The sequence below is a fragment of the Mirounga leonina genome, unplaced genomic scaffold (genome assembly GCF_011800145.1).
Source record: "Mirounga leonina isolate KUSES-001 unplaced genomic scaffold, KU_Mleo_1.0 Mir_173, whole genome shotgun sequence".
NCBI lineage: Eukaryota > Metazoa > Chordata > Mammalia > Carnivora > Phocidae > Mirounga > Mirounga leonina.
Window position 1 is genome coordinate 17810012 of NW_023270447.1, and position 26279 is coordinate 17836290.

Here is a 26279-nt window from a genome sequence, read left to right on the forward strand (position 1 = left end):
AAAAACCTCCCAAAAACCAAGAGTCCAGGGCCTGATGGATTCCCTGGGGAATTCTACCAAACATTCAAAGAAGAAATAATACCTATTCTCCTGAAGCTGTTCCAAAAAACAGAAACAGAAGGAAAGCTTCCAGACTCATTCTATGAGGCCAGCATTACCTTAATCCCCAAACCAGGCAAAGACCCAATCAAAAAGGAGAATTTCAGACCGATATCCCTGATGAATATGGATTCCAAAATCCTAGCTAATAGGAGCCAACAATACATTAAAAGGATCATCCACCACGACCAAGTGGGATTTCTCCCCGGGATGTAAGGGTGGTTCAACATTCACAAATCAATCAACATGAAAGAACACATTAATAAGAGGAGAGAGAAGAACCATATGGTCCTCTCAATTGATGCAGAAAAAGCATTTGACAAAATACAACATCCTTTCCTGATTAAAACTCTTCAGAGTATAGGAATAGAGGGAACATTCCTCAAGTTCATAAAATCCATCTATGAAAAACCCACAGTGAATATCATCGCCAATGGAGAAAAGCTGAGAGCCTTTCCCTTAAGATCAGGAACATGACAAGGATGCCCGCTCTCACCACTATTGTTCAATATAGTACTAGAAGTCCTAGCAACAGCAATAACAACAAAAAGACAACAAAAAGAAATACAAGGTATTCAGATTGGCAAAGAAGAAGTCAAACTCTCTCTTTTTGCAGATGACATGATACTTTATGTGGAAAACCCAAAAGACTCCACCCCCAAATTACTAGAACTCATACAGCAATTCAGTAGTGTGGCAGGATACAAAATCAATGCACAGAAATCAGTTGCTTTCTTATACACTAACAATGTAACTGTAGAAAGAGAAATTAGAGAAACAATTCCATTTACAATAGCACCAAAAACCCTAAGATGCCTCGGAATAAACCTAACCAAAGAGGTAAAGGATCTATACTCTAGGAACTATAGAACACTCATGAAAGAAATGAAGAAGACACAAAAAGATGGAAAAACATTCCATGCTCATGGATCAGAAGAATAAACATTGTTAAAATGTCTATGCTGCCCAGAGCAATCTATACCCTCAACGCCATCCCGATCAAAATTCCAATCACATTTTTCAAAGTGCTGGACAAACAATCCTAAAATTTGTATGGAATCAGAAAAGACAGTGAATCGCGAAGGAAATGTTGAAAAAGAAAAACAAAGGTGGGGGCATCACGTTGCCCGGTTTCGAGCTATATTACAAAGCTGTGATCACCAAGACAGCATGGTACTGGCACAAAAACAGACACATAGACCAATGGAACAGAATAGAGAGCCCAAATACAGACCCTCAACTCTATGGTCAAATAATCTTCGACAAAGCAGGAAAAAATATGCAATGGAAAAAAGACAGTCTCTTCAATAAATGGCGCTGGGAAAATTGGACAACTATATACAGAAGAATGAACCTCAACCCATTCTCTTACACCATACACAAAGATGAACTCAAAATGGATGAAAGACCTCAATGTGAGACGGGAGTCCATCAAAATCCTAGAGGAGAACACAGGCAGTAACCTCTTTGACATCGGCCACAGCAACTTCTTTCAAGATACATCTCCAAAGGCAAGTGAAATAAAAGTGAAAATGAACTGTTGGGACTTCATCAAGATAAAAAGCTTCTGCAAAGCAAAGGAAATAGTCAACAAAACAAAGGGGCAACCCACAGAATGGGAGAAGATTTTTGCAAAGGACACTACAGACAAAGGGCTGATATCCAAGATCTATAAAGAACTTCTCAAACTCAACACCCAAAAAACAAATAATCAAGTCAAAAAATGGGCAGAAGACATGAACAGACACGTCTCAAAAGAAGACATACGAATGGCTAACAGACACATAAAAAAATGTTCATCATGTTTAGCCATCAGGGAAATTAAATCAAAACCACATTGAGATAGCACCTTACACCAATTAGAATGGCAAAAATTGACAAGGCAAGAAACAACAGATGTTGGAGAGGTTGTGGAGAAAGGGGAACTCTCTTACACTGTTGGTGGGAATGCAAGTTGGTACAGCCACTTTGGAAAACAGTGTGGAGGTTCCTCAAAAAATTAAAAATAGAGCTACCCTATGACCCAGCAATTACACTACCGGGTATTTACCCCAAAGACACAGATGTAGTGAAAAGAAGGGCCATATGCACCCCAACGTTCATAGCAGCAATGTCTGCAATAGCCTAACTGTGGAAAGAGCCGAGATGCCCTTCAGCAGACGAATGGATAAAGAAGATGTGGTCCATATATACAGCCATCAGAAAGGATGAATACTCAACTTTTACATCAACATGGATGGGACTGGAGGAGATTATGCTAAGTGAAATAGTCAAGCAGAGAAAGTCAATTATCATACGGTTTCACTTATTTGTGGAACATAAGGAATAGCATGGAGGACATTAGGAGAAGGAAGGGAAAAAGGAAGGGGGAGGAATTAGAGGGGGAGATGAGCCATGAGAGACTATGGACTCCAGGAAACAATCTGAGGGTTTCAGAGGGGAGAGGGGGAGCAGGTAGCCTGCTGATAGGTATTAAGGAGGGCATGTGTTGTAATGAGCACTAGGTGTTATACGCAAATAATGAATCATGGAACATCAAAAACAAATGATGTACTGTATGGTGACTAACATAATAAAATAAAATAAAATAAAAACCTATACATACTCATAAACATATTAAAAACTAGAGGCAATGGTCCAAAGGCTATCCATAAGAGATTTTTTTTTAAAAATGTTATATGTAATTGGTTTATTAAGGAGTCTCAGTTCAGAGGAGATAATAAGATAAAACTTTTTTCGCAATTAGTGCTGACAACTATGCTGTGTCAAATTCCTTTTTTCCCCATCTCTTAATGATATTATAGGCAAATTCCAGTATTTTCTGGTTATTTTTGATATTGGAATTCAGCACAGTACTGTTTAAACACCTATTTTATATTTTACCTTACATCTTTCTCTCCCCCATCACTGACTACATTTACAGTTGGGGAGATCTGGAATAGGAAATAGAGAACATGGTCTGGTCTCCTCCTCCATTTTCTGGGTCTAACTCTTGTGGAAGAGGGCTACAGATGGGGCCATGGATGGCCATATAACTAACCAGACACAACATGGTAGTAGGTTGATGTCACTGAGTTTGCTCTAATTAAAATGTTGATGGTCTTTGCTGATGACTCTTTTAGGAGCACACTGAATTTCACCCTAGCCTCTCAGTGGATAAGGGTTCTTTTAGTGGTTCATGATGCACAGCACTTCCCTAGGTGGGACACAGCATCATTTGGCCCTGTACCAGCATCCTCTAATCTTCACAGAACCACTAAGATCCCTGCCTACCATGTGTAACTGGGGTGTGGAGCAGATGCCCCATACTTTCTTCTATATATGACAATATCTATTGTCCCTAATAACCAAGCTAGTACTGGCTTCTCCCTTTAGAAATCCCCACATTTGAGTATACTCTCACTGGTTTCTCAGGCATATTCCAGACTCTCCCAAGAAATCTCTTACCATTTTCTCCTATTCTTTAATGGAAGCTCCAGAGTAGGCTGGCTTTACAGATGTGGTATATGTCCATCTGAGGGATAAGACATATCTCCTCATTGCAGATACCCTCTATCTTTAATCTTTATTCAGGATATGCTTTTATCTCCCTCCTAACTTTCACTTGGCTGGGAAGATGGGGGAAGCAGATGAATGAGAAGGAAAATCTTTCATCAGAATCCTTAATCCTTCACCTTCTACAAAGTTGAAGACACCATGGACCACCCTCCTTCTTCTAGTCCCTTACTTCTAGAGACTGGAATGAATGACTGATTAAAGGTAGCTGAGGAGTTTAACTGTTTCTCAGTAAACCCTGAGTGGGTGATAGTGGAGGTGGTGCTATATGCAACTATTCATGGCTCTGTTTTAGTCCATGGGGTACTTCCTCAGCTACAACTTATATAGAGATAGGAAAAGTCCTACCTAAGACAAAAATCTAAATTTAAATGTTATTCAAATTATTCAAATTACCTAATTAAAATTCATACAATGCATACTATTGTCTCAAGTACCCAATAAGAAGGAAATGCTGATTAAAACAATTCTTCTATGATTTATTTTTCTGTTGATTATAAAAGTAATACATGGGGGCTCCTGGGTGGCTCAGTCGGTTAACCGTCTGCCTTAGGCTCAGGTCATGCTCCCAGGGTCCTGGGATCAAGCCCTGCTTCAGGCTCCTTGCTCAGTGGGGAGCCTGCTTCTCCCTCTTCCCTGTCCCTTCCCCCCTGCTCGTGCTCTCTCTCTCTCTCCCCTTCTCAAATAAATAAATAAAATCTTAAAAAAGTAATACATGACCACTATAGAAAATTTAGAAAATGTAGAAAAGCATAAATTAGAAAATAAAAAATAACCTATCAGTCACAGTGTAAATTAAAACAATGGAGAATCTAAGAATAATGTACAAAATGGCATCTGTACAAATGCACAGTATGAGATCTTTCTTTAGACAATAAATTTATGTTTGCATAAACTAAAGTTAAAAGTTAGTATTCATACTCCACCTGAGGAGACTGAGAGAAATATATTCCACCCAAGTACATGCTATAAAGAGAAGTCACAGAAAGGAAGAGTGTACTTTCAGGGAAAAGACCCAATGTAACACTTGTGATAAATGTGTTTTGATAAATGGAGAAGGTAACTTTGGTCCCTACTTCCTTAATTCCAAACCCTGAGTCCCAGGTGTATATTCTACCTTTGAATTATAAAGGATATTCCTATATCCTTTCAATAAACCCCATGTCGATTTTATTTTACTTAAATGAACTGAATTCATTTCTAGTTTTTTGCAAACATACCATATGAGCTGTTTCCCATAAGTTAGAGTTCCCATAAGTTAAATTGACTTACTGTTTTAAGATTCAAAGCACTATTCACTATCAGGGTTAAAAATTTAGTAGGTAATAATGGGTGACTTTAAGCATTGGGTACAAGATTTCTGAGACTCAATAATTACCTTCTGAAAGAAATTACAGTAATCTCTTCTTAAAATATAGATTGCTACTTCTTTTAATCCTTCTAGTCCATACATATCAGCCATATTGAGTATCTGACTAAAATAAAAATAGATGTTAATTCTCCAATTTGAAAACCAAGGAATAACACAATAATTTCCTGATAATATATAGTCTGTTTAGAAAAATAATCTAAATTATTTTAACTCTAACTTTCTGCCCTACATAATAGATAACCTTTATGAATAATAAAAAGGACAAAGGTCAAAAGCTGAAAGCACTTTCACATGACTTGGTTAGTAGAGAATAACAAGAAGTAAATCTGGAGATGTTTCAATCAAATTCCCCTCATATTTTCAGTGACATATATATCAAAGTTCAGGACGCTGTTTCAAAGGCTGTAAAAGTTAACTCTTTGCAACAAATTTGTATAATAAAAACTTACTTAGGAGAAGGGTAATTAATTGATGCTTATCATATTGAAAATCTCTACAAATGACCTTAAGATTGGAAACAGTATCCAATGACTCTGAGAGTTTCCATTGCTTCTTTCATTTGGCAAGTATTTCCCAGCACCACACTTACTTTAGGTACTTAGGAAACTGACAAGCGTTAAGAGCATGATAGAATTTCACATAGGTTTCCAGGGGGGAAACTTCAGTATTTAATCCCCTGAGTCATGACACTTTCCCTCCAAAATCATATTTATTCAGTTTGTAATTAAAGGAACCAATGAATATTTAAATTAAAAGAGCAGCTTTCATTTGTTTGATATTAGAACAGCAATAAAAGAAGAGGACATCCAAAAAATTAGAAGAACAAGGTAGATTTCACTTCCGGTATGATTTTAGCAACTTAGATGGCATTTCACTAAAGAGCACTTAATAACCATTGTTGGTCTTTAAGATACCTATATTCTTAAAGTAATTTTAAGGTTTTTCTTTTTCTTTTCTTTTGCTGTTTAAGAGAGTAATCCTAAAATTTAAAAATAAAGTAGTAAGAGAACTGTTTGAAATTTGATAAAGATTCAATTTTACTTTATAAAAACCTGTTATTTATTTTTTAAAACAAATAAGATTTTTCTAATAAAATTTGAGTCTTAATCTTATCACTGTGAGTTGCTAGATCATCTTTTCTTCTAAATAAGGTGACATTGTTTTTAGATATTCCCAACACACAAGATATGGCAAAATAATAAAAGTGAAGCTTTTATTTCACTGGTACTTTAAAACATAGCTCAACAAAGCAGAAACCACAAAGTAGTAATACTTTTATATTTAAAAATCACTAAAAAGTAATACATACCCAACATTAGCTTTGTCTGGAAAGTCCAAAGTTCCTCCATATATAAAATGCATCATAACATTCATTTCCACATGGTTTATACTGAAAAATAAAAGAAAACTTAATTCAAATCCAGAAATAATTAAGGTTTAACTGATATCAATGATACATTCTATTTTCTAAAAAATTTTAGCCAAGATAAAGGGGTTTTTTTTGCTTTTTTGTTTTTTTAAAAGATTTTATTTATTTATTTGAAAGAGAGAAAAAGACAGCTAGAGAGGGAACACAAACAGGGGGAGTGGGAGAGGGAGAAGCAGACTCCCTGCTGAACAGGGAGCCTGATACAGGGCTCAATCCCAGGACCCCAGGATCATGACCGGAGCCGAAGGCAGACGTTTAACGACCGAGCCACCCAGGCGCCCCTAGCCAAGAAAAGTTTTAATCTCACTTTTATCTGAAGAATATATTCTTCAAATAACATCCAGTTATTCCATTAATTTAAAATTAAGTATAAATGCAGCTATAGATTTTTATATAAGTAATAAAATGTTATTAGTATGTTATCAAATCACTGGTACTTGTTGAGCATCTTCTGTAATGAACTTTTGTTTTTTATTTTTTAAAGATTTTATTTATTTATTTGACAGGGAGAGTGAGAGAACACAAGCAGGGGGAACAGCAGAGGGAGAGGGAGAAGCAGACTCCCCACTGAGCAAGGAGACTGAAAAGGGTCTCAATCCCAGGACCCTGGAATCTTGACCTGAGGTGAAGACAGATGTTTAACCAACTGAGCCACCCAGGCACCCCTGTAACTAACTTTTAGAGTTAGAAGGGATGTGAGAGGTCACAATACAATCTCTTGCTCATTAGGAAATTCTCTCCCCAGCATCACTGACAAATGGCCTCTGGTCTTCTTAAAGCCTCAGATAAACAACTCTATACACTAGATTCTTGTTACGCTGTACAGATTTCTGAATGTGTAATACCTATCCAGCTGCTCTAGTTTGACCAGCATCCTCTTTATACAGATGAAAAGTAAAGATATGACTTAAGAAGTAGTCTGGAGTGATAATTTTTATGTCCTACTGACTACTGGATCTCAAACTGAATTCACGGCCTCCTACCTCTTCCCTACCTACCCCCATGCCCCAGACTCAGTCTTCTTTCTGCTATTCCTATTTTGTTCATAGTACTGTTATAGGGCTTCTTGCATCTTGTCATACCCTCTGCCTCTGGTAAAGGGGACTGAATTATCTGGTTCATGGGCAACAATCACTGGTCATTGGTCAGGAGGAACTCAAAATGAGAGGTAACTGGATTTCCTTTTTCCTTTCTTCTCTGAACAAGCATGAAGAGGTGATTGGGAAGAAGTGCATCTACTATACAATTTCAGACTTTCTTTTGGGTGGGTTGTCACAGAAGGGACATAGTAAGCAAGTAAACTTTGGTTCTTGCATTAACACACATTTTACTGCTTTAACAGTTTTTATCTATAATAAAGGAAATGTTAGGGCACCTGGGCATTGACCCTTGATTTTGGCTCAGGTCATGATCTCAGGGTCAAGAGAGGGAGCCCGCAGAGGACTCTATGCTCAGCAGGAAGTCTGCTTGAGATTCTCTCCCTCTCTTTCCCTCTGCCCCTCCCCCTGCTTGCACACACATTCTCTCTAAAATAAATAAAATCCTTAAAAATAATAATAATAATAAAGGATATGTTTTCTTACTTCATCTGCTAGTTCTTTCATATTATTTTGATCAGGAATAAAGTATATTATTTGCCCACCCCAACTCTAATACCATCTAGATTATCATCTACATACCTAAGAGGCTGAGATTCATCTTAATCTTCTCCCTCATTATATCACATCACTTATACCTTCAAAATTTCTTGAATTCAGCCTTTGCTGTCTATTTCTCCTCTCACTACTCTGGGTTAGCCTCATTTTCTCTCATCTGTACTATGACTATATCTTCTCTCTCATGCTGGTTTCCTACCTGAAATAATCTCTTCATATCCCATTTCCCACACTGCTATTAAAGTGAAAACCCTTCAACAATTCTCCATAGCCCATAGAAAAAAAGTCCAAATTCCTTAGCTTGGTATATAGTGTTCTTTGATCATCTTACCTCTAGTTCTCCCTCTCTAGAAGCTGTTCCAAGAAAAATGAACTACTCATTTCCTATACCTGAACTACTTACAATTCTTTATACATCTATGCCATAGTATATCTGTTTACTGTTTAAAATGCTCTCCCTCTCTACTTATTTCATCTTGCAGACACCAGACATGTGGCTCTTTATCTCTGATTGTTTCTTTAATGTCCCCAAGGCCAAAAAAAAAAAAGAAAAAAAAATCACTGAATGGTAAAGAGTAATAACTAACATTTATTGAGCACTTATGAGCCAGTTACTGAGCTAATAAGTATTTTGAATGCCATTTGCTCATTTAATCATAACTCAATAACAGATATTATTATTAGTCTTATTTTATAAATGAAAAACTGAAATTAAGTAACTTGCCCAAGGTCAAATGGCTAGTGATACACTATAATTTAAATCCAGGCTGACTGACTCCAAAGTGTAGGCTCTTAAGCAGTACACTATACTATACATTTCCATTATCACATTTATCAAACTGACTTGTAATATCTTTGTTTACACATTTGTTTCTCCTTTAGACTGAGTTCTGTTGGGGCAGGCTGTATTTTAGATTTATCCTTGCATTTCTAGTAGCAGCCGAATGTCAGCATTGATTCAGTATCCCCCAGGATGAGAATTTTCTTCCCCTACACAATACTGGAGCTCTGCAGTGGAATCAGCGCTGATAAGATTCCTACAGTTTGTTAAGCACAGTATCTAATATCTGCTAAAGGAAAGAAAGAAGGAAGGCAAGAAGAAAAGAAATGGAGTCCCACAGGGTAGGACTCAGAAAGGTGTTTGATTCTATTATCTTATAACAGATGCTCAATAAACGTTTGAAGAATGTTTAATGAATGGCTTGTTAAGGCACTTATGGCATCTTCCTAACCCTTCAGAGGAATACTGAGTTGAAAATATACAAGTATTTTTCAGTTATTTTTTAATTTTATTTTATTATGTTATGTTAATCACCATACATTACATCATTAGTTTTTGAGGTAGTGCTCCATGATTCATTGTTTGTGTATAACACCCAGTGCTCCATTATGTGCCCTCTTTAATACCCATCACCAGGCTAACCCATCCCTCACCCCCTCCCCTCTAGAACCCTCAGTTTGTTTTTCAGAGTCCATAGTCTCTCATGGTTCGCCTCCCCCTCCGAATTCTCCCCCTTCATTTTTCCCTTCCTACTATCTTCTTCTTCTTCTTTTTTTTTTTTTTAACATATATTATTTGTTTCAGAGGTACAGGTCTGTGATTCAACAGTCTTACACAATTCACAGTGCTCACCATAGCACATACCCTTCCCAGTGTCTATCACCCAGCCACCCCATCCCTCCCACCCCCCACCACTCCAGCAACCCTCAGTTTGTTTCCTGAGATTAAGAATTCCTCATATCAGTGAGACCATATGATACATGTCTTTCTCTGATTGACTTATTTCGCTCAGCATAATACCCTCCAGTTCCATCCACGTCATTGTAAATGGCAAGATTTCAGTCCTTTTGATGGCTGCTTAATATTCCATTGTATAGATATACCACATCTTCTTTATCCATTCACCTGTCGATGGACATCTGGGCTCTTCCCATAGTTTGGCTATTATGGACATTGCTGCTATAAACATCGGGGTGCACATACCCGTTTGGATCCCTACATTTGTATCTTTGGGGTAAATACCCAGTAGTGCAATTGCTGGGTTGTAGGGTAGCTCTATTTCCAACTTTTTGAGGAACCTCCATACTGTTTTCCAGAGTTGCTGCACCAACTTGCATTCCCACCAACAGTGTAGGAGCGTTCCCTTCTCCACATCCCCGCCAACATCTGTCATTTGTTAATTTTAGCCCTTCTGACTGGTGTGAGGTGGTATCTCATTGAGGTTTTGATTTGGATTTCCCTGATGCCGAGCGATACTGAGCACTTTGGATGTCTTCTTTGGAAAAATATCTGTTCATGTCTTCTGCCCATTTCTTGATTGGATCATTTGTTCTTTGGGTGTTGAGTTTGATAAGTTCTTTATAGATTTTGGATATTAGCCCTTTATCTGATAGGTCATTACAAATATCTTCTCCCATTCTGTCAGTTGTCTTTTGGTTTTGTTGACTGTTTCTTTTGCTGTGCAAAAGCTTTTTATCTTGATGAAGTACCAAGAGTTCATTTTTGTCCTTGCTTCCCTTGCCTTTGGCGATGTTTCTAGGAAGAAGCTGCTGCGGCTGAGGTTGAAGAGGTTGCTGCCTGTGTTCTCCTCTAGGATTTTGATGGACTCTTGTCTCACATTTAGGTCTTTCAACCATTTTGAGTCTATTTTTGTGTGTGGTGTAAGGAAATGGTCCAGTTTCATTCTTCTGCATGTGGCTGTCCAATTTTCCCAACACCATTTGTTGAAGAGACTGTCTTTTTTCCATTGGACATTCTTTCCTGCTTTGTTGAAGATTAGTTGACCATAGAGTTGAGGGTCCATTTCTGGGCTCTCTATTCTGTTCCATTGATCTATGTATCTGTTTTTGTACCAGTACCATACTGTCATGATGATGACAGCTTTGTAATACAGCTTGAAGTCTGGAATTGTGATGCCACCAGCTTTGCTTTTCTTTTTCAACATTCCTCTGGCTATTCGGGGTCTTTTCTGGTTCCATACAAATTTTAGGATTATTTGTTCCATTTCTTTGAAAAAAGTTGATGGTATTTTGATAGGGATTGCATTAAATGTGTAGATTGCTGTAGGTAGTGTTGACATCTTCACAGTATTTGTTCTTCTAATCCATGAGCATGGAATGTTTTTCCATTTCTTTGTGTCTTCCTCAATTTCAATCAATGTGATACAATACATTAATAAAAGAAAGAACAAGAACCATATGATCCTCTCAATAGATGCAGAAAAAGCATTTGACAAAGTACAGCATCCTTTCTTGATCAAAACTCTTCAGAGTATAGGGATAGTGGGTACATACCTCAATATCATAAAAGCCATCTATGACAAACCCACAGCAAATATCGTTCTCAATGGGGAAAAACTGAGAGCTTTTCCCCTAAGGTCAGAAATACGGCAGGGATGTCCACTATCACCACTGCTATTCAACATAGTATTAGAAGTCCTAGCCACAGCAATCAGACAACAAAAAGAAATAAAAGGCATCCGAATTGGCAAAGAAGTCAAACTCTCACTCTTCGCAAATGATATGATACTTTATGTGGAAAACTCAAAAGACTCCACCCCAAAACTGCTAGAACTCATACAGGAATTCAGTAAAGTGGCAGGATATAAAATCAATGCACAGAAATCAGTGACATTCCTATACACCAACAACAAGACAGAAGAAATTAAGGAGTCGATCCCATTTATAATTGCACCCAAAACCATAAGATACCCAGGAATAAATCTAACCAAAGAGGCAACGAATCTGTACTCAGAAAACTATAAAATACTCATGAAAGTATTTTTCAATTAATTTAATACACATTTACTGGACCCTACTATGGATAAGTACTGGTTTCTGCTGATTCAAAAACTCCACATCTTTAATGCTTAGGAAAAAAGTCAAATCTCTACATATTCTTATTTATATACTATGGATATGAGAAGATGTGATCTCAGAATAATTATGTCACATTATCTGTAGTCTGTTAATCTAGAACACTAGCATAATTATTACAATGTATACTATTCCATGCACTTTCCCTCAAAATTTCAAGAGCCATTCTTATTGTTAATGAGAATTGGTCATTTATGTTTAAATAATAGTTTCTTTTAAGACTTGACATATTTAAGTAAAAGATAATAATGACTAAATAAAAACAAAAGTAGTTTTATTAAAATAAATAGCAAAATCTAGACATTTGAGCTTATATATCAATATATGATAGTTATAAAAATGACAAGAAACCACTTTCCTGCAGTTTTACAGATGTTTTACTAAACTGCATTTTCATTACAGTGTTGTAAATCATCTGTATTTTTACTAAAAGTATTTATAATGACATAATCAACTGGCCTAGAAAAACAACAAATCACTTCAAAAGCCCACAATTTAAATGGAAAGACTGAAACACTATCCCCATTTAAATGTAATCAGAATAAAAGCTTTTAGGAGATGAAAACATTACATACACTCAGGGAGAAAAATCTATCAGAGCTCTAAGACCAGAGAATAAACATGCATTTCATCTACTAAAATCTCTGTGCTTCATGTGTGCTTCCTAAAGTTTAAGGATTCTTTGTGTGTGGGCTAAAGTAACATAAGGACTTATTTATAAGTTAGTTCATTCACATTCAATATTTACTGAATGATAGGCTCTATTCTAGACCTTGAGGATACAAGAAGCTTACATTCTAGAGGGAGGACATGGACAGTAAATATATAAACAAATATATAAAGAAGACAATTTTAATAATAAAAGTACCATGAAAATAACACAACAAGATAATATAAAAGAGGGTAACTGGAGAGTTGGGCTACAGTAACTTGAGGTGGAATAGTATGGAGAAAACCGAGGGGCCAGACCATATAGAGTCTTACAGGTTGTGGTAAAGATTTAATTCTGTGATAAGAAGGCACTGAACAATTTTAGTCAGAAGAGAAATATAGATAATTTATATTTCAAAAGATCATCCTGAAAAATCAGTGCAATCCCAGGAATCTCCAAGGGAGATGAGAAAATCCGAATTTATGCTCCAAAGCCCCAAGCCACCACTGAAAGACTTCTATTTACATAAAATGTAAATATGTGGAGTTACAGAAATATTGGCTATGGTTCAATTTCTAGTGCAGGATGTCAAAAATTTCCCCCTTCTTCCACCAAAACTGGAGAACTTCCTTCCACCTCCTAATACCAGGGCATAGGTAGAATGAGGATTAGGGGACTCTACTATTCCTACCTCAATTTATTGAAGGCTGTCCCTCTTGAAAAATATCACATGCATTATGTCTATAAGTTACCAACTCATTAAAAACACTGTGATTCTTTTCTGTAAGGACAGACAGGATTTCATTCTAATCTACTGCAGAAAACATCCTGCAGACATACAACAATGGCACAGTTCCAAAAAGGGCTGCTAATCAAGCAAAGCAGGCATTGTTGTCCTGGTACTGGTAATGGCCCTTACTTGAACCCATTTCTCTCTAGAAAATGAGAATAATCTAATCTAGGAAAAAAACAAAAGACAAATATTAATAAACACTATATACTACATACCAAGTACTATCTCATTTAACCCTTCCAGTAACCTCAGGAAACTCAGGGAAGGTAAGCAATGTCCCTCAAGTCATGTAACAAGTTAGGACTGGATGTTGGACTGTCTATAATGACACCAAAGTCCATGACCTTTCTACTACACTACATTACCCATGGATACATCTACTCAGGTTCACAATATAAGCTAATGTGAAGAAAGAATTTGTTTTGTAGATTACTTTGTTATAATATAAAAATTCCTAAGAGTTGTGATTTTTTATTTACTTTTTTAAAGCTTTATTTGTTTTTTTGTTTTTTTTTAAAGATTTTATTTATTTATTTGACACAGAGAGAGACAGCGAGAGAGGGAACACAAGCAGGGGGAGTGGGAGAGGGAGAAGCAGGCTTCCTACCGAGCAGGGAGCCCGATGCGGGGCTCGATCCCAGGACCCTGAGATCATGACTGAGCCGAAGGCAGTTGCTTAACCAACTGAGCCACCCAGGTGCCCCTATTTATTTGTTTTAGAGAGACACAGAGCATGAGTGTATGTGTGTGTGTGTGTGTGCAGAAGTGGGGGGAGGGGCAGAAGGAGAGGAAGAAAAAGAATCCTTCAAGCAGACTCCCTGCTGAGCAGGAAGCCTGATGAGGGGCTTAATCTCACACCCACCAGATCATGACCTGAGCCGAAACCAAGAGCCAGCTGCTCACTGACTGAGCCATCAGATGCCCCAAAAGGTGTGATTTTTAAAAAGCAAAATTTCTAAATCCCTTTTAGCCTCAAAATTCCTAAATTCCCTTTAGCCTTCCTACAGCTTTATATCCCATGATACTAATAACATTTTTTTAAAGATTTTATTTATTTATTTATTTGAGAGAGAGAGAGTGAGAAAGAGAGACCACGAGAGGGGTGAGGGTCGGAGGGAGAAGCAGACTCCCCACCGAGCAGGGAGCCCGACATAGGACTCAATCCTGGGACTCCAGGATCATGACCTGAGTCGAAGGCAGTCGCTCAACCGACTGAGCCACCCAGGCACCCCAACACTAAAAACATTTTAGGTGGTAATTTGAACACAAATTGATATGTGGTACAAGAGGAAAAAGCAAACATATTATGTGATAATAATAATGGATGTATATAAAACCCAGTATCTTTCATTTTACTGTTAGAAAACCTTGCTTTATCAAACATGATAAAACAGTTGAGCCAAAAAGAAATGCATCCTTATTTACAATGTGTTAGCACTGGAAGTGAATAAGGGAATTAGGAGTGAGCCTCCACTGCGGATCTAGCAGCTCTAGGTGAGATGAACCAGTAAGGAGCAGAGACTTGCTCACCACAACCAAAGTGATGGGAAAATACTGTAAGGGGAGTGAGCCTGATCATTGCTGGCACTACTACAATGTATTTTTTATTTGGATGGCACTTTTTTTTTGTATAGTTGACACAAAGCGTTACATTAGTTTCAAGAATACAACACGATGATTCAGCAACTCTGTATGTTATGCTGTGCTTACCTCAAGTGTAGGTACCATCTGTCACGGTGCAACACTATTACAAACCATCCACTAACATATAATGTATTATTTGTTTCAGAGATACAGGTCTTGCACAATTCACAGCGCTCACCATAGCACATACCCTCCCCAATGTCTATCACCAGCCACCCCATCCCTCCCACCTCCAGCAACCCTGTTTCCTGAGATTAAGAATTCCTCGTATCAGTGAGGTCATATGATACATGTCTCTCTCTGATTGACTTATTTTGCTCAGCAAAAAAAAAAAGAAGATAGCAGGAGGGGAAGAATGAAGGAGGGGAAATCGGAGGGGGAGATGAACCATTAGAGACGATGGACTCTGAAAAACAAACTGAGGGTTCTAGAGGGGAGGAGGGTGGGAGGATGGGTTAGCCCGGTGATGGGTATTAAAGAGGGCACGTTCTACATGGAGCACTGCATACGCAAACAATGAATCATGGAACACTACATCAAAAACTAATGATGTAATGTATGGTGATCAACATAACATAATAATAATAAAAAAAAACAATACCATTGATTATATTTCCTATGCCATGCCTTTTATTCCTGGGACTTATTCTTTCCATAACTGGAAGCTTGTACCTCCCACTCCTCTTTAACCATTTTGCCCACTCCCATGCCCTCCCACTCTGGCAACCATCAGTTCTCTGTATTTGTGGGTCTGTTTCTGCTTTTTGTTTGTTTATTCTTTTGTTTTGTTTTTTGGATTCCACATATAAGTGAAATCATGCGATATTTGTCTTTCTCTGAATGACTACCACTGACCAACTTTAGTAGCTTGTTCAAGGGAAAGCCAAATACAACTCTGAAACAAGTTTGGCTACTTATATTTGGCTTTTCCTTGAGCAAGTTACTAAAGTTGGTCAGTGGTAGTCAAGCCATATTATAACAGGAGATATTTATCCATCATATCCATCATAATTAAGGATGGAAAATTACAGGTAAGGGAGTAGAGACCACTAGTTGATGATACTATTTCTTTCTTGTCTACGGACCTCTTAATAAATAGGCTTCATCTTTAAAAGCCTGTGGGTTTTGAATGTTTAATCTGATCACTCACGAGGGCTGATTAAGTATTGCCTTTATTCCCATAGCTAAACTCCGAGGTCATCTTAAACAATATAAAACAGATAAAAGTGGAGCAGCTCTGGTTGAAGGAGTGCCCCTTCCCATATAGATTTCCCCTCAGATCCCAATCTCATGCCATGTGTTCCCTAACATACCTACCAAGAACTTTAGGGTCCTATGGGATAAAGTTTGAAAATCACTGATTTAAACAGTGGAGTAGAAGAGCAGTCTGCACTAGCTCAAGAGTTCCCATGCCAATGGGAAAATTCTAAATTCTTTAGTGACTGTGGTGGAATGGACACTGAATTAAGTATCAAAAACCATGTGATTTATATTCAGTACAGGCACCTATTTAACAGGTGACTCCAGAAAGATATTTAACTTAACTGATCTTGTTTTTATTCATCTGCAATATATGAATATAACCTGCTCTCTAAAAGACTGATTCTAAAAATAAAGGGCATAGTAAATGTGGAAGAAGCCCAGAAAATACATGGTGTAACTATAAGGTTTTATTACTGCTGAGGACAGAATCTATTTGGAGAAAGGAAGAAAGAGCTACATAATGGGTATCAGATAGTAAAAACTGTAACTAAACCTACAAGGGACTACGATTTCTTCCAGGAAAAAAACTAGACATGAGCTTTCTACAAATTACTTTCCCCTGCTGTAGAATAAGATCCCATAATCATACTCTTCTTTTGACTTTTATCTCACTACACAGAATCATGTGATTTTTAATGAATGTCAGAAGTTGCATTGAGTCAAACTAGTATTATCTCTCCATTTAAATTTCTGAATTTAAAAATTCAGAATAAAAAACTGAATTTCTGAATTCAGTTCTAATGAGAGTGGATTGACAGTTCTTTAAAATGATGTCTAAAACATCTGAAACACAGCCCCTGGACAAGTTTCCAAAATTACACCAATGTAGACTCTGGCCTCTACTAGCACTATTCTTCTTTCTATATTCAGTGGATATTTTAAATTCATCATAAAGAAAGCGATCTTATCAGTAGGATATATACATCTTTCAGATTGTTTTTCAATAGTGATGATAAAATTTCACTGCTTTATCTACACATTCCTTTTACCCATAGGATAATACATTCTTTAGCTTGGCATATAAAAGCTTCCATAATCAGAAACTACCTGGTTGCCAAAGGCAGGGTGGGTGAAAGGTAAAGGTGTTCAAAGGTACAAATTTCCAGTTATAAGACAAATAAAGCCTAGGGATATAACTTACAGCATGGTTACTACAGTTAATAATACTATATTGTATATATGAAAGTTGCTAAGAGAGTAGATTTTAAAAATTCTCATAAGAAAAATATGTATAACTATGTGAGATGATGGATATTAAGTACATTTATTGTGATAATCATTTTGTAATATATACAAAAATCCAATCATTATGTTGTACACCTGAAACGAATACAATGTTATATATCAATTACATCTCAATTAAAATTAGTTTAAATAAAAAAAAAAGAGCAGCTCAGATGGAAAAATAGGGAAACAGTGTTACTTAAATGTAAATATTTTTTTTTTAACATCACCAAAGCAATTCATGTAATGTTTTAATGCTATATTAGTGAAGGACAGGAAAAACAGAAGAAAAACAAACCTGCATATATATGTGGAGGACAAATTAGTTAGAGAGGAAGTTCATTTTAGTAGCAATATCAAGTAAAAAGTTGGTGGTTATATGCCATTTTACATCCTCCATTATTGTCTCTCTATTACTATTTCATTAGTCTTTTTTTTTTTCTTTAAAAAACACACTGTAATAAGGGCATCCACATGATTCCATGGATACATAATTGAAATCACTAATGGTGGCAGCTGCTGAAAATACATCCAAAAGACAGGTTGCAAAATACACTGAGATATGTGTATTGAAACTGTGGTAGTATAATTAAAACATAATCTTCAAAAGGCCCTAGTATGAAGAAAATGGGATTGAGTCCTTTTGCATTTCATTTCTACTAAATGAATATGAAAAAAAGGACAAAATAAAAACACATTATATATTCTTATAAATAATGTTTCAAAATTCCATTTTTTATAGAGTGAGAAATTACAAAATGATAGGCATTTGGAGATCTGTTCTAGTTCGGAAGAGAGCCATTGTGACTGCAACCAAGAATCAAGATCAAAGCCAGGGTGACAAATAAATGGTAGGAATTGATCAATACTTCCTGTGCATCCATTGTCATGGAATTGCCACTATCACTATTCCATACCCAAACCTCTGGCTAAGATGCAGGGCTGAGGGGTTCCCTCAGAACTCCCAGGTAATTTTCCTACTGAGAAAGCTCTCCCCCATACTATAGACTCTCACAGGGATCATCTGTGACCAAAAAAGGTTTCTTTTTCTCATTTAAGGTACTAGTTCATCTCCTAATAACTATCTTGGCAGTTTATATAAACTGCCACCAATTGTGCAGATTCACCATTGCCTTATGATAGGTCAATGAAATCCACATCTATCCAAATTACTCTTTAAAAAAAAAAAAAAGGAAAGAAAGAAAAGAAACTACCTTTTGCAGACTGAATATTTACAGCCCCACCCACCCAAATTGATATACTGAGGCCTAACCCTCCAATGTGGCTATATTTAGAAATGGGGCTTATAAGGAATTAAGGCTAAATGAAGTAATAGGGTGGGGCCCTGCCCTAATGTGCTAAAATTAGTGTCCTTGGGGCGCCTGGGTGGCTCAGTCGTTAAGCATCTGCCTTCGGGCCAGGTCATGGTCCCAGGGTTCTGGGATCAAGCCCCGCATCGCATCGGGCTCCCTGCTCAGCGGGAAGCCTGCTTCTCCCTCTCCCTCTGCCTGCCACTCTGCCTACTTGCGCTCTCTCTCAGTCAAATAAATAAATAAAATCTTTAAAAAAATTAAAAATAGGGCGCCTGGGTGGCTCAGTTGGTTGAGTGACTGCCTTCGGCTCAGGTCATGATCCTGGAGTCCCGGAATCGAGTCCCGCATCGGGCTCCCTGCACAGCAGGGAGTCTGCTTCTCCCTCTGACCCTCCCCCCCTCTCATGTGCTCTCTCTCTCTCTCAAATAAATAAATAAAGTCTTTAAAATAAATAAATAAATAAATAAATAAATAAATAAATAAATAAAAATTAAAAATAAAATAAAATTAGGGTCCTTATAGAAGATACACCAGAGAGTTCTCTCTCTCCCTTCTTTTCATCTCCCCATGCCCCCATGCACTAAGGAAAGGCCATTAAGCACATACAAAGAACCAGCTGTCTGCAACCCTAGGTAAGAGCTCTCACAAGACACAAACCTTGCTAGCGCTCTGATCTTGCCAAATTGTGAGAAAATAAATTTCTGTTGTTTAAGCCACCCAGTAGTGGTATTTTGTTATAGCAGTCTGAGAAGACTAACACATTATCTCTGTTACTAAATGCTTTGTACTATCTCTCATTTTCGGAAGATGTACTTTGATGAATTCCCCAACATGAGAAACATTTCACTGAACACATGGGGAAATCAGATTCATAAAGAGTGCTTTGTATGAAGTATTATTTGCAGTCAAGCTGCCCTGTAAGAATTATGCTTACCCTTGAAGAGTAATGTACTCTTGGGAGCTTTCAGCCCAACAGCCACTCAGCATTGCAGCAAAATAACTAGATCTGGCACTTAAAATGGCTCTAAAGGGAAGGGGAGGGAAAAAACACAGGTAAACATTTATGTACTATGCAAAATATAATTTTTTATTAAATTCTTCACCTTAACTCTTAAAACATAATAATCTGTCTTGTTTGTATTTACTGGTAGGATTATAATAATAATAAAAATTATAAACCTATATTTATACCTAAATATTTTTTTTGTTTTGTTTTTTAGAGAGAGAGAACACATGCATATGTGGGATGGGAGGTGGAGGGAGAGGAGGAGGGGGGGGAAGAAAGAGAATTTTGTGGGTTTTTTTTTTTTAGATTTTATTTATTTGACAGAGAGAGACATAGCAAGAGAAGGAACACAAGCAGGGGGAGTGGGAGAGGGAGAATGGGCTCCCTGCTGAGCAGAGAGCCCGATGCGGGGCTCGATCCCAGGAGCCTGGGATCATGACCTGAGCCAAAGGCAGACTCCCAATGACTGAACCACCCAGGCACCCCAAGAAAGAGAATCTTAAGCAGGTTACACACCCAGCAGGTAGCCTGACATGGGTCTTGATCTCACAACCCTGAGATCATGACGTGAGCTGAAATCAAGAGTTGGACACTTAACCAACTGAGCCACCCAGGCACCCCAATATACCTAAATATTTTGATTACTTAATTAGAACATTAATTCCAATGTCCTTATCTTTTTTATTTTTCCCCTTAAAGCTCTTTAACTTTAATAACAATTGAAACTATTTTCATGAGTAAGAGAGTAATAAATCATTTGCAAGGGAGGAGTAATAAGAAAGGCACTAGGACCATAAAGGTCCTGAGTTCAAGTTCAGAACTTACCCAATTGTGCTACAGAACAGCTCTTAGATGTGAGAAATGATAAGAAAGATATTTTCTTTTGAATTTCCATTCTATCTTTTCACATAAAATGTCCATTCATTCTTTAATTCAACAAATATCTATTGACTTCTATTTTGTGCTAGGCACTATTCTAAGTAGCACTAAATGAGATACACAGAACAACATTATATTCTAGTGGAGAATGGTATGGAAGAATGGAGAGGGACAAGGAGAAGAAAAATATGCTTCTGGCAATGGCTTACTAGGTTGTCTCAGACCAACACTCCTGAAAACAGCTAGGGAAAAAAGGGAGATACATATAGACATACACATAAATATATAGATATTTTTTTAAGAAAGCAAGAATGATTTGAAGGTATCAGAAAGGTACCATCCTGGTAGATTTTGAGACAAATTATAAGAGAGAAGACAAAAAAGCTGACCCAAGTATTTTAGGTAACTTTTTCCATTGAAGCAATTGCCAATATCTCTGATGAACGTAGATGCAAAAAACCTTCCTTAACAAAATATTAGCAAACCACATTCAACAATACATTAAAAAAAAAATCATTCATCATGATCAAGTGGGATTTATTACTGAGATGCAATTACTGAGGTGGTTCAGTAACTGCAAATCAATCAAAGCGATATATCACATCAACAGAAGAAAGGATAAAAACCATATAATCATTTCAATAGATGCAAAAAAAGCATTTGACAAAGTAAAACATCCATTCATGATAAAAACCCTCAAGAGAGTAGGTTTAGAGGGAACATACCTCAACATAAGGGCCATATATAAAAAACACACAGCCTTCATCATACTCAATGGTGAAAAACTGAGAGCTTTCCCCTAAGGTCAGGAACAAGACAAGGATTCCACTCTCACTACTTTTATTCAACATAGTACTGGAAGTCCTAGCCACAGCAATCAGACAAGAAAAAGAAATAAAAGCCATCTGTATTAATGAGGAATAAATAAAACTGTCACTATCTGCAGATGACGTACTATATATAGCAAACCCTAAAGACTCTGCCAAAAACCTACTAGAACTGATAAATGAATTCAGTAAGGTCACAGGACATATAATCAATATACAGAAATTCAATGCATTTCTATACATAATGAAGTATCAGAAAGAGAAATAAGAAAACAATCCCATTTATAATTGTAGCAAAAATAATAAGATACCTAGAAATAAACCTAACCAAAGAGGTTAAAGACCTGTACTCTGAAAACTATAAAACACTGATAACAGAAAATGAAGACAATGGAAACAAATGGAAAGATTCTCCATGCTCATGGATTGGAAGGACAAATATTCTTAAAATGTCTATACTACCCAAAGCAATCTACAGATTTAATGCAATCCCTATCAAAATACCAACAGCATTTTTCACTAAATTCAAGCAAATAATCTTAAATGTGTGTGGAACCACAAAAGACCCCAAACAGACAAAGCAATTCTGAAAAAGAACAAAACTGGAGATATCATAATCCCAGATTTCAAGATATACTATAAAGCTGTAGTAATCAAAACAGTATGGTACTGGCAAAAAATAGACAAATACATCAATGTAACAGAATAGAGAACCTAGAGATAAACCCATGATTAATCTGGACAGGATTAATTTTCAAAAAGAGAGTCTCTTCAACAAATGGTGTTGGGGAAATGGGACAGCTACAAGCAAAAGAATGAAACTGGACCACTTTCTCACACCATACACAAAAATAAACTCAAAATGTATTAAGGACCCTCCCCAATGTCTATCACCCAGCCACCCCAAATACATTATATGTTAAAAAAAAAAAAAAGAAGAAGATAGTAGGAAGGGAAAAATGAAGGGGGGGAATCGGAGGGGGAGATGAACCATGAGAGACTATGGACTCTGAGAAACAAACTGAGGGTTCTAGAGGGGAGGGGGGTGGGGGGATGGGTTAGCCCAGTGATGGGTATTAAGGAGGGCACGTATTGCATGGAGCACTGGGTGTTACATGCAAACAACGAATCATGGAACACTACATCAAGAACTAATGATGTAATGTATGGTGATTAACATAACATAATAAAATAAAATTTAAAAAATTAAAATTAAAAAAATGGATTAAGGACCTAAATGTGAGACCTGAAACCATAAAAATCCTAGAAGAGAGCACAGGCAGTTAATTATTCTGACATTGGACATAGCTACATTTTTCTATATATGTTTCCTAAGGCAAGAGAAACAAAAGCAAAAATAAACTATTGGGATTACATCAAGATAAAATTCTTGTGCACAGCAAAGGAAACAATCAACAAAACTAAAAGACAACCTATGGAATGGGAGAAGATATTTGCAAATGACATATCCAACAAACAGTATACAAAATATGTAAAGAACTTATACAATTCAACACCAAAAAAGCAAACAATCCAAGTTAAAAATGAACAGAAGACATGAACAGACATTTCTACAAAGAAGACATATAGATGGCCAACAGATACATGAAAAGATGCTCAACAGCACTCATTAGCAGGGAAATACAAATCAAAACCACGATGATATATCACCTCACACTTGTCAGAATGGCTAAAATAAAAAACATGAGAAACAACAAGTGTCAGCAAGGATATGCAGAAAAAGAACCTCATGCACTGTTGATGGGAATACAAGCTGGTACAGCCATTGTGGAAAATAATATGGAGGTTGCTCAAAAGTTAAAAATAGGACTACCTTACAATCCAGCAATTACTCTAGTAGGTATTTACCCAGGAATACAGAAATACTAATTCAAAGGGATACAGGCACCCCAATGTTTACAGCAGTATTATCTAAAATAGCCAAATTATAGAAGCAGCCCAAGTTTTCACTGATAGATGATGAATGGATAAAGAAGCGATATATTTATAATATATATAAAAGGAATGACGTCTTACCATTTGCAACTACATGGATGGAGTGAGACACCGTAACAGTAAGTGAAATAAGCCAGTTGGAAAAAGACAAATACTGTATGATTCCACTCATATGTGGAATTTAAGAAACAAAACAAAGGGAAAAAAGACACAAACCAAAAAGCAGACTCTTAACTATAGAGAACAAACAGATGGCTACCAGAGGGCAGGAAGGGAGGAGGATGGGTGAAGTAGGTGAGGGGGATTAAGAGTACACTTACCATGATGAGCACTGAGTAATATACAGAATTGTTGAATCACTATATTGTACACCTGAAATTAATATAACACTGTATGATAACTACAGTGAAAATAAAATTTTTAATTTTTAAAAACCAAAAAAACTCATCAAATTGGATTTTGATTATATGTGAATTCTAAACATAATAAACTGCAAAAAAAAAGAATAAAAATAAAACCTACTTAACAAAGAAAATTACAGGCCAAGATGACTTCTCCAGTAAAGTCAAACATTTAAGGAAGATATAAAATCAATCTTCCTCAAATAAATTTTTATTAAAAATCAAATATAAATAAAATAGAAAAAAAAAACAAGAAGAAATACTTTCCAACTCATTTTATGAAGTCAACATAATCTTGAGACCTAAACTTAACAAGGATACTACAAAAAAAGGAAAATTATGGGTCGACTTCTCTCAGAAACATAGATGCAAATATATTCAACAAAATATTAGCAAACTGAACCCAGCAATAAATACATTGAATAAAATATCATAATCAAGTTGAAATTATTATAGGAATGCAAGATTGCTTTAACATTTCAAAATCAAGCAATATAATTTAGCACATTAACAAAATAAAGGAGAAAAATTGTGATCACTGAAACAGATGCAGAAAAGCATTTGACAAAATTCAACACCAATTTATGATTTTAAAAATTTAGGCAATTCCAATCAAAATTTCAGAAAGCTATTTTGTAGATATTGACAAAGTGATTCTAAAATTTATATGGAGGGGCGCCTGGGTGGCTCAGTTAGTTAAGCGTGTCTTCGGCTCAGGTCATGAACCCAGGGTCCTGGGATGGAGCCCCATGTGGGGCTCCCTGCTCAGTGGAGAGCCTGCTTCTCCCACTCCCTCTGCCCCTCCCCCTACTTCGTGCACACATGTACTCTCTCTCTCTCACTCATTCTTGCTCTATCTCAAAGTCTTTAAAAAAATAAAATAAATAAAATTTATATGTAAAGGCAAGAACCAAAAATAGCCAATACAAAACTGGAAAGAAGAACAAAGTTGGAGGATTCCAACTACCTGATTTCAAGAGAAACTATATAGTATTCAAGACAGCATGTATTTTTGAAAGAAGAGACACACAGATCAGAGGCCAGAAATAGATCTACACTAATATAGTTAACTGAGTTTTGACAAAAGCACCATGGCAATTCAGTGAAGAAAGGATGGTCTTTTCAACAAATGGTTCCAGAACAATCTGACATCCACTCGCAGAAACTCTTTAACTTACACAAAAGTTAACTCAAAATTGATCAGAGGTCTAAATATAAAATACAAAACCCTAAACTTCCAGAAGAAAACATAGGATCTTGGATTTAGTGATGAGTTTAGATACAATATTAAAGTACAATCTATAAAAGAAAAAACTGATAAGTTGGATTCTATTATAATTAAAAACTTTAGCCTGGCAACTACAGTCAGTAATATTTTATTGTGTATTCGAAAGTTGCCAAAAAAATAAATCTTAAAAGTTTTCATCATAAGGGAAAAAATTTTTTTGTAACTTTGTATGGTGATGGATGGTAATTAGACTTAGTGTGGTGATCACTATGTACACAAATATTGAATGATAATGTTGAACGCCTGAAACAAATACAATATGAGAATTTTAACTCAACAAAAAAGTTAAAAACTTTTGCTCTGTAGAAGGCACCGCTAAGAGAATGAAAAGACAAGGCTTGGGGAGGAAATATCTGCAAATCACAAAGATAAAGGACTTCTGTCCAAAATATAAAGAACTCTTAAAACTCAACATTTGACAACAAACAACCCAATTTAAAATGAGCAAACGATATGAACAAAAAACTCCCAATGATATACAGATGGCAAATAATCATGTGAAAAGATCCTCAAGATCCTCTGTCAATAGGGAAAAGTAAAATGAGAGCACCTGGCTAGCTTGGTCGGTAGAGCATGTGACTCTTGATCTCAGGGTTGTGAGTTCAAGCCCCATGTTGGGCATGGAACCTACTTAAAATTTTTAAAAAGTTAAAAAAAAAAAAAGGAAAATGAGATTCCAGTACACAGAATGACTGAAATTTCAAAAAGTGACAATATCAATTACTGATGAAGATGAGGACCAAAAGGAACTCTCACTCACTGCTAGTAGAAATACAAGTGGGGGGGCACCTAGGTGGCTCAGTCGGTTGAGTGACCGAATCTTGATTTTGGCACAAATCATGATTTCAGGGTCGTAAGATCGAGATCCACATCAGGGGAGCCTGCTTAAGATTCTCTCTCTCTCCCTCTGCCCCTCCCTGACCTCCCGCTCATGGTATGGAAAGGAAGGAAAGGAAGGAAGGAAGGAAGAAAAAGAAAGAAAAGAAAGGAAGGAAGGAAGGAAGGAAGGAAGGAAGGAAGGAAGGAAGAAAGAAAGAAAGAAAGAAA

General features: G+C 36.6%; 1 protein-coding gene across 2 annotated transcripts in view; it reads right to left on the reverse strand.

The window, feature by feature from the left end:
* Positions 1 to 26279, reverse strand: part of BTBD8 (BTB domain containing 8) — a 107831-nt gene that overhangs the window by 37727 nt on the left and 43825 nt on the right. For both annotated transcript variants that reach the window (XM_035018041.1, XM_035018042.1), the window contains 3 exons: positions 19810 to 19899; positions 6336 to 6416; positions 5033 to 5129 (listed from right to left, as the gene is read on the reverse strand). In XM_035018041.1, coding sequence (XP_034873932.1) covers positions 5033 to 5129; positions 6336 to 6416; positions 19810 to 19899 — 268 coding nt within the window. The remainder of the gene's footprint in view (positions 1 to 5032; positions 5130 to 6335; positions 6417 to 19809; positions 19900 to 26279) is intronic.